The sequence below is a fragment of the Panthera leo genome, chromosome E2, assembly GCF_018350215.1.
Source record: "Panthera leo isolate Ple1 chromosome E2, P.leo_Ple1_pat1.1, whole genome shotgun sequence".
In the NCBI taxonomy this organism is placed as follows: domain Eukaryota; kingdom Metazoa; phylum Chordata; class Mammalia; order Carnivora; family Felidae; genus Panthera; species Panthera leo.
The window spans coordinates 12,504,449-12,514,525 of record NC_056693.1 but is presented as its reverse complement, the minus strand read 5'-3'; the positions used below and the strand labels follow the sequence as shown (position 1 = coordinate 12,514,525).

The 10,077-nt window shown below is 40.0% G+C and overlaps 1 protein-coding gene and 1 pseudogene across 1 annotated transcript; both read left to right on the top strand.

Annotated features, from left to right (window-relative positions):
- Positions 1-1,256: 1,256 nt before the first annotated feature.
- LOC122208128 (vomeronasal type-1 receptor 1-like) lies at positions 1,257-2,162 on the top strand. Its single transcript, XM_042918839.1, is given in 1 exon segment — positions 1,257-2,162. A coding segment is annotated over 1 exon segment (906 nt).
- A 3,132-nt stretch (positions 2,163-5,294) lies between these two features.
- On the top strand, positions 5,295-6,105 carry LOC122208906 (annotated as a pseudogene).
- Positions 6,106-10,077: the final 3,972 nt, after the last annotated feature.

Below are 10,077 nucleotides of genomic sequence, written 5' to 3'. Positions count from 1 at the left end.
CTAAAGCTTGTGCATGTAATATTCTCTTATGATGTTTAAAGCCTATCTATATCTACTGTAATATTCTTCTACCATTATAAAGTTGTTAGTTTTTTCCCTTTTGTCTTGGCCATATTTACCAATGTTAGACTCATTTATATATCTTTTATATTTTTGTCAATTATAGTTATTTTTATTTCTGTTTATTACATTATCTTTAGTGCTGTCTTCCTTCTACTGTCTTCAGTAAAATTAGGAGAATGCATAGTTTAATTTTAAAATGTTTTTTTTTCAGTTTAAAATTATTCCATAAAATCTGTTAAATCAGGCAGCCTGACGACGTTATTCATATCCTCTATATTTTACCTATTTTTGTGAACTGAGTGGCATTCTCACAGAGAAATCTGTTAAAATCCATCTTGTGTCCTTATATTTCCCAAAGCTTTTTGTGTATAAAGAGACAACTGTCAGTTCAAACCTTACAGGGTTGAGCCATTAACATGAACGGATAAACCTGGTTTCACGAAGGCTGTTATGAATTAGGGGGTGCCTGCCCTAGTCAATGGAGTTGACATTACCTGGCTCCATAAACCATTTATTATGGGAGAACAGTGGTCACACCATAGAATTTTCTAATTAAAAAAAATTTTTTTAATGTTTATTTATTTTTGAGACAGAGAGAGACAGAGCATGAACGGGGGAGGGTCAGAGAGAGGGAGACACAGAATCTGAAGCGGGCTACAGGCTCTGAGCTGTCAACACAGAGCTGACGCAGGGCTCGAACTCACGGACTGTGAGATCATGACCTGAGCCAAAGTCGGATGCTTCACCGACTGAGCACCCAGGCGCCCCAGCATTTTCTAATTTTTAAAAAGAAACAAAAACTTTCAGATCATGTAAAAGTTGGCAGAGAATCTAAAATATTTAAACTACAGAGTGGGAAAAGGAAGTGAAATATTGGGACCATAAACTTACCGTTTCCTACCCTTGGGTAGCCTATGTTTAGAAAACTGTCATTCATAAATGTGCATCCACATACCCTAAATGAAATGCTAGCAAATCGTATACTCTTGGAAGAGAACTAGATTCCTCTTTCAGAGCAGTTCGACTCAATATTTGTACATCCAATAATATGAAGTAGGATTTTGCAAAGAGGAGTAAAGGTGAAATTTGTTAATAATGAATTTGCCATGCTAAAGAAAATAATGCACATATTATTTCTCTCTAGATCATCTGGCTTTGAATAAAACAAGCTCCTTCTGGGCATTGACATTATTATGGCTTCTTGTGAGTTTGTAGTGGGGATTCTCTTTCTCTTCCAGACTGGAACTGGGCTAGGGAATTCCTTACTCCTTTATTTCTATGTGTTGACTTTGTTCACTAAACACGCTCAGAGACGTACAGACCTAATTCTCAACCATTTGGCCTTAGCCAACTTTCTGATCCTTTTCTCTAGGGGAATCCCTCAGACACTGGCTGCTTTTTGTTTGGACAATTTCCTGGGAGAAGCTATGTGTAAGATTGTGTTTTATACTCACAGGGTGGCCTGAGGGGTTTCTCTCTGCACCACCTGCCTTTTGAGTGGCTTCCAGGCTATTACTATTAGTCTTAACAATCCCAGGTGGGCAGAACTCAAACTGAGAGCTCCTAAGTTTGTTCAACCCTCCTGTTGCCTCTGTTGGATTCTTCATCTCCTGATAAATATTGTCGTGCCAGTGAAAGTGACTCACCCAGGGAGTACTAGAAACATTACAAAAAGGGATTTTGGATTGTGTTCTGTCAAAGGGTCCAATTCATTCGTAAGCTCACTCTGTGCATTCCTGTTTACCTTCCTTGATATTTTGTGTTTGGGACCCATGGGTTGGGCCAGTGTCTCCATAGTGCTCTTCCTGCAAAGACATAAGCAGAGAGTCCAATACCTTCACCACACCAGTCTCTCTCCCAGAGCCTCCCGTGAGACCACTGCCACTTTTACTGTCCTGCTTCTAGTGAGCTTGTTTCTTTCCTTTTACTTTCTGTCCTCCCTCTTATCACTCTATATTACTTGCTTTGTCAACCCAAGCCTGCAGCTGGTGAACATCGGTACATTCCTTTCTGCTTGTTTTCCAGCTTCCAGCCCCTATGTGCTCATCAGCCATGAAATTAAAGGCTTTGTCAGTTGTAAGACAAAAATCTCCAAATAGTCCGTTTACAAACAGCTACCCTTCATTCCACAATTTTTTTGAGTACAAAATATTTGGCAACTGTGAGTCTAACTGTGGCCTCATTTAAAATATATCCCGGTTATGTTTCAATGTGAGATTTGTCTCGTGATTTAATCTTCTAAATGCATTTATTTTCTTGTTGAATATTGCCTTCCAATGTAGCAAAATATGTTCTATTCTCTGCAGAAACTGCATAACCCAAGAAAAATGGGCTCACTTATATTGACACTTGGCTTCACCCTAATGACATGGCAGGACCTATATAATAACCTTAATAGGAGACCCACTGGATACTCTTTGTGCCCTACCACACATGATCTGAATTCGCTTTTAAAGGCCTCATCTTTTAATATGAATCAGCCAAAGGCCAGCAGCCATTTGAAGAAACATTCTACCTTGATAGAAAAACACAGGGATGGGGGCGGGGGGGGGGGGAAGTAACATGGAAAAAACAAAGCTTATTAAGGAAGTAGACTAAAGTCCTGCAATTTGTAAGTAATATCATTGATGAGATATGAAATTCCACTGCATGCATGAAGCAAGGATAGGATGCTATTAAAATGAATGATAGAAGACTAAAATGAGCTTTTGGGAATCAGGACCATGACAGAAGAAAGTACTCAGGCAGAGGGGTTGGAAGGTAATATGAAGCAACCTCTAGGAAATTGGAAGAAGGGGAAAGAACACTGGAAACATTAGAAAAACAGCGAAACTTTACTGGATGAATAATAGCGCTGGGAGAAAGAAATGTAAATGTGGAGAGGAGAATAACATCAAAGAAATTCTACAAGATGGTTTGTCACATCCATTAACAGACTAACGAGGCCTATTTGTTTAATGGGAAAAGGATCAAAATAAGCCCATATCTAAATTTTAAAATATTGGAGAGACTAATATTCTATAGTTCCATCCATGGCATTGCAAGTGGCAAGCTTTCATTCTTTTTTATGGCTGAGTAATACTCCGTTGTATGTATTTCACTTATGTGGAATTTAAGAAACAAATGAATATTGGGGGGAAATAAAGAGAGGCAAAGCAAGAAACAGACTTGTAACTATAGAGAACAAATTGATGGTTTGCTTGGGGGGGCAGTGGACTGGGGATGGGTTAAATGGGGGATGGGTATTAAGGAGGGCACTTGTGATGAACACTGGGTATTATATATGAGTGATGAATCACTAGCTTCTACACCTCAAACTAATCTTCTAATCTTGCACTGTATGTGAACTCACTGGAATTTGAATAAAAACTTGGATGAGAAAAAAGTATTGGAGAGAAATAACAACTTCCTAAAGATTCTGGAGAGCAAACAACTGGTCATATCCAAAGGGAGGAAAATCAAAATGGCCTCAGGTTTCTAAAGAGCAACATTGAAAACTGGGATGTGATGCAACAATGCTGTCAAACTTCTGAGATAATGATTTACAAACTCAAATTGGATACCTGTCAAACTAAATTAAAAAAAAAATTTTTAACGTTTATTTATTATTGAGAGACAGAGAGAGACAGAGCATGAGCGTGGGAGGGGCAGAAAGAGGGGGAGACACAGAATCCAAAGCAGGCTCCAGGCTCTGAGCTGCCAGCACAGAACCAAATACGGGGCTCGGACTCACAAACCGCCAGATCATGGCCTGAGCTGAAGTAGGACGCTTAACCAACTGAGCCACCCAGGTGCCCCTCAAACTAAATTTTTTTAATGTTTATTTTTTAGAGGGAGAGAGAGCACAAGCAGGGGAAGGGCAGAGAGAGAGGGAGACAGAATTCGAACCAGGCTCCAGGCTCTGAGCTGTCAGCACAGAGCCTGACATAGGGCTGCAACCCACAAACCGAGGGATTATGATCTGGGTTGAAGTCCTACACTCAGCCGACTGAGCCACCCAAGCGCCCTGGATGCCTGTCAAACTAAACTCAGGGATGATATAAAAAAAAAAAGGTGTTTTCAGGGGCGCCTGGGTGGCTCAGTCGGTTAAGCGTCCGACTTTGGCTTAGGTCATGATCTCACGGTCCGTGAGTTCGAGCCCCATGTCGGGCTTTGTACGGACAGCTCAGAGCCTGGTCAGATTCTGTGTCTCCCTCTCTCTCTCTGACCCTTCCCCGTTCATGCTCTGTCTCTCTTGGTCTCAAAAATAAACAAATGTTAGAATTTTGTTTTAATTTCTAAAAAAAATAAAGGTATTTTCAGGAAGGCAAGGTCTCAAAATACTCTATTAATGCTTTCCCAGGAATTACTGAAGGCCAAACTCTGTAAAGAAAGTAAGTGAAAAAGGGGGCGCCTGCGTGGCTCAGGGGGTTAAGCGTCTGACCTCGGCTCAGGTCATGATCTCGTGGTGTGTGGGTTCAAGCCTCTCATCGGGCTCTGTGCTGACAGCTCAGAGCCTGGAGCCTGCTTCAGATTCTGTGTCTCCCTCTCTGTCTCTGTCCCTCCCCCACTCGTGCTCTGTGTCTCTGTCTCTCAAAAAGAAATAAACATTAAACAATTAAAAAAAAAAAAGAAAGTAAGGGAAAAAGAAGAAAATATGGATCCCTAGAAACTGGAGATTCAACGATATGAGATAATGAGATCTGTTCAGTGGTAGAGAAAGGAAAGCCTAGGTTGACAGCTGTATAGCCAGTCTAGAGATTACATAGTGCAGTTGGTGGCAGAGGAATGTACTAAAGAAGAAAATTAAACTGATAGAATTCCTGATGGGTTCCACTGAAAATTTGGGAATGAATAAAGAGTTTGTACACGGAGAAGCCAAGTATATTAAAACACATGAATTCTAATTTGGGGAAGTTAAAATTGGTATGAGAATACAAATTTAACATGAAACCTCACATAGCTCAGCGGTTAATAGTCGTAATGTATAAACACTGATGATTTATTTGATCAAAATAGATGTATTTAAGCTAGTGTGGAGGGTTTGTTTGCTTTTCCGTCAAATGAATCTCTAAATGATACACTGGCAAATATTATGGAAATATATTAGGTACGCCCGACTCCCAGGGGCAGTCCTGTGAGCGGGATCGGGAGTTCCCTGTCTCCCTCTCCACTTCCAGCGGGAAGTCACTAAGGACTAACACCTTTTCATCAGATTTCCTCTGATTTACCCTGAAGTGTATGTGAGAAGGATGTGCATTGCCAAGAGATGTGGAATTAGGTTCCAGACTCCAGCTATTATCTTCCTCTATGAGAATGAGATAAAGGGGGAAAGTTGCCAACGTGTCATGCTAGTCTGAAACTTTTCAAAGTGTTCAGATTGCAACAGAACTGCTGAACAATTACAGAATAATCCATGACACAAGAGTTACCTGGAACAAGTGTCCCTGGGGCAGCTAGAGAAGTTATTCCGTTTTTTCAAGGTCACTTGTGGGGGCAAAGTCTGGCAAAAAAAAAAAAAAAGTGGAACAAATTCAATGGGAAACAACCCTCGATCCTGAGGAAGACTTGAACAAAGTAGATGGCAAGAGACTTGCCAAAGAAAGAGAATCATGGGGCACCTGGGTGGCTCAGTTGGTTAAATATCCGACTTCGGCTCAGGTCATTATCTCGTGGTTCATGAGTTTGAGCCCCACATCTGTGCTGACAGCCCAGAGCCTGGAGCCTGCTTCAGATTCTGTGTCTCCCTCTCTCTCTGCCCCTCCCCTGCTCGTGTTCTGTCTCTCTCTCTCAAAAATAACTAAACATGTGAAAACACACAAACAAAGAAAGAGCATCATATATGAGCTTTCTGAGAAAAGCTAGAAGAAGGATGATTCAAATTTTGTTTATGACATTGAAGTTGAGTTTCCACAGGATGAACAACTGCCGTCTTGTGGCTGGGACACAGAGTAAGCTGATGAATTCTGCTATATAAAAACCTCAAAAAAATATATTGGGCTGGCAGAAAATCTATGTGTATACAAAAAAGTGTATGAACGCGGTTCTAGCAAAATCCATTAAAGAACACTAAATGAACGTGTTGGGTCATGTTTGGATTGACCATGTTACTTTTCAAAACTGGGACATGTAGAGTATCTACTATTTAGATGCATGAGGAAAATAAGGAAAACAAAATATAAGAATCTGCATTTAAGGAGCTTACAATCTTGGGATGAGCACTGGGTGTTGTATGGAAACCAATCTGACAATAAATTATATTTAATAAAAAAAAGGAGCTTACAATCTAATTGCAAGATAAGCAAAAAACTTGTGAAAAGCTAATTAACAGTATTAGGCAGAAAAAAATATTACGGCCACATGCTCTTTAAAGATTAAAGAGGGTCACAATATTCAAAGATATAATGTCAGAGAATGACCTAGATTGTAAGGAAGTCATGAAGTAGCAATGGAATGACATTAGCACTTAAATCTAAATCACAATCTTCCTGACTCACCAATCAGATGTGGACTCCAGAGTCCATTCAAAGATTAGCGTTTCCTTACCTGGTTGTAGATAATGTAATTGGGGCATTCTCTGTCTCCTACTTGTGTGTTACCCATAGATACTGCATTTTTCCTCTTATCTCACGTTTGATCTGGGTTTTTTAGTTGTGTTGTTGTTACATTTTGCGTTTGTTTGTTGAGGATGTGTTAAGCAATTCAGAATAAAAGAAACCAGGGGTCCTTAAAAAAAAAAAAAGATTAAAGAGGGTCAGGTTACCATAGGGTAGGACAGTCAGGGAAGACTTTGTCCTTTAGTGGTGAGATCGGACCTTGCCTGGTCCTTGAAATGGTGGTATTTGGATAGAAGTTTATATAGAATTCCAGGTGAAGGAAACTGGGAGGGAAAAAAAAGGCGGGGGGAGGAAGGTAATGGTAAAGAGATAGGGATTAGGGTATTTTATTTGAGGAACAGTAAGCAAATTACGGTTTGATAAGGTTGGAGGGCATATATGGCTACCAGGGGATTATTCTGTATGCATTATGTCTTTATATGTATTTAGCTCTGTTTGTTATGTAGTTTTCTCGTCTATTTGTTATGTATTTAACTCTGGAGTAGAAGAATACCCTGCAGTTGCAAGTGGGTGCCATTTGATGGACAACAGGGGACATCTGTGCCCCCGGGATCAGGAAATATATGCTAAAGACTTTCTGACACCCTGAAGCTCTTCCCATACATAGAGGTTTGCTTGTAAAATGGGAAATCTACCCATAATAAATGAACATAATAAAGGCCAGTTTAGGCCTGTTCTTGAGTTTGGACCTACAAAGAGAACATCTTTGTTGAACAAGGTTTATGTGTACAAATACATTTTTTGTCATATTAGAATACTGTGTAATTGGCAGGAATTCTGTTTTCTGCAAGGAAATTAATACTCCTTAAATAAATGTTTAAACATTTTTTTTTTTCAACTTTTTTTTTTTTTTTTTTTTTTTAATTTTTGGGACAGAGAGAGACAGAGCATGAACGGGGGAGGGGCAGAGAGGGAGGGAGACACAGAATCGGAAGCAGGCTCCAGGCTCCGAGCCATCAGCCCAGAGCCTGACGCGGGGCTCGAACTCACGGACCGCGAGATCGTGACCTGGCTGAAGTCGGACGCTTAACCGACTGCGCCACCCTGGCGCCCCTAAACATTTTTTTTTTTTAAAGAAATATACTAGGTAATATGGAGAATGGTAAAAGGTAGGATCAGAAAGGTGACGGGGGCAGATCATGAAGGAGATTATAAGCTATACAGGCCATGCTTAAGAGTTTGTCATTTGGCTTTCATTGTGTGAAAGCCTTTTTTTTGAATAGTTACTTCATTCTGTTAACTGTTGCACAGCTGGGCTGTGGGAACTGAGTATTTTGTACTGATAACGCGATCCTGACTGCCGTCAAACTCAGCCATCTCTGATTTCCCATCCTGCGGGCCCATTTTTGTCATCCATTAGCTACAATGCTTTCTGGAAGCTGATGCAAAGTTCAAATGCCGGAATCTGCATTCACCCTACCAATTTAAAGTGTAAAGAAATTTAAGAAAATAAACACAGGCTTACAAAATCATCGAATGTGCTAGAGAAAAGAGATCTAGACAGGACTTTCAGGAAGTAAAAGATGGCCAAACTGGAAATTGTATTTCTGCAGTCGATTTCTGTCACAGACAGGAGGGGGGGATGTCATGAGGGTACCACCGGAACCGTCATGTTCAAGACCCAACACCGTAGCTAAATCTGGGCATTAGAAGCCTTTGCCACTGACACCTCATCGGACTTTTAACATTTTAGTAGCTAATAATTGGGGATATAACCTTCTGTAAATAAGATCATTATCTCCACAACCTTGCCTGACAGAGCAATCAGCAGGAAAATAGCATCTGTCTCACTTCTATCTTCCAAACATCAGCCAAGTGTTAAGAGAACTTAAATTTTATTTGGATTTAAAGAAAAATTTAAGAGAATTTTTAAAACCTAGTCCACTCCCACTAACCTAGCCAAAAAGGAACTGGTGAGTTTATATTTTTTAGCATTACAGCTTCCTCAGTTCAGGAAGGCACACTGAGAACACAGTGGATTGATCCTGAGGGTCAATTTACCACATCCATCAACATAATCGAGAAAAGATTAATCTAGAAACCAAAGCATGAACATTACAAAGTCTGTTAATATAATTCACCGTATCAATTCTGAAAGTAAAAATTCAGATGTTACTCTCTCTAGAGCCTTTTTTTTTAATTTCAGGATAGTTAAACGTACAACGGTATATTAGTTTCATGTGTACAATATAGTGATTCAATAAATCCATACAACTCAGTGCTCATTATGGTAAGTGTACTCTTAATCTCTCTCATTTATTTCACCCAGCCCCCCACTCCCCTCCCCTCTGGCAACCATCAGTTTGTTTTCTATAGCTGAGTCTGTTTTTTGGTTTGCTTTTTTTCTTTGTGTTGTTTCTTAAATTTCCCAGGCGAGTGAGATCATATGGTATCCGTCTTTCTGTGACTGACTTATTTCACTTGACATCCATCCACGTCATTGGAAATGGCAAGGTTCCACGGTTTTGATGGCTGAGTAATATTTCAATGTATATAGATACCACCTCTTCTTTATCCATTTATCTATCCATGGAAACTTGGGCTGCTTCTGTAATTTGGCTATTGTAAGTAATTAATAAACATAGTGGTGCATATGTCTTGTTGAAATGGTGTTTTAATATTCCTTTTTAAATGTTTATTCATTTCTGAGAGAGAGAGAGAGAGAGAGAGAGAGAGAGAGAGAAAGTGAGCAGGGGAGGCCAGGGAGTGAGGGAGACACAGAACTCAAAGCAGGCTCCAGGCTTTGCGTTGTCAGCACAGAGCCCAACGCGGGGCTCAAACTCACGAACTGAGAGAACATGACCTGAACCGAAGTTGGACGCTTCACTGACTGAGCCACCCAGGTGCCGCAATATCTTTGGATAAATACCCAGTAGTGGAATACTGGATTGTATGACATTTCTATTTTTAATTTTTTGAGGAACCTCCATACTGGTTTCCACAGTGGTTGCACCAGTTTGCATTCCCACCAACATTGCACGAAAGTTCCTTTTTCTCTACATCCTCACCCGCACTTGTTTCTTGTATTTTTTATTTTAGCTATTCTGACAGGTGTGAGGTGATATCTCCTTGTGGTTTTGATTTGCATTCTCTGATGATTAGTGATGTTGAGCATCTTTTCATGTTTCTTTTGACCATCTGTATGTCTGCTTTGGAGAAATGTCTGTTCATGTCTTCTGCCCACATTTTAATTGGATTATTTGTTCTTTTGGTATTGAGTTGTATAAGTTCTTTTTTTCCTTTCACCGATTTTTAAAAAATTTTAAATTTATTTATTTAAATTCAAGTTAGTTAACATACAGTGTAGTATTTTTTTAATGTTTATTTATTATTGAGAGAGAGCGAGAGAGCACAAACAGGGGAGGGGCAGAGAAGGGGAGACACAGAATCTGAAGCAGGCTCCAGGCTCTGAGCTGTT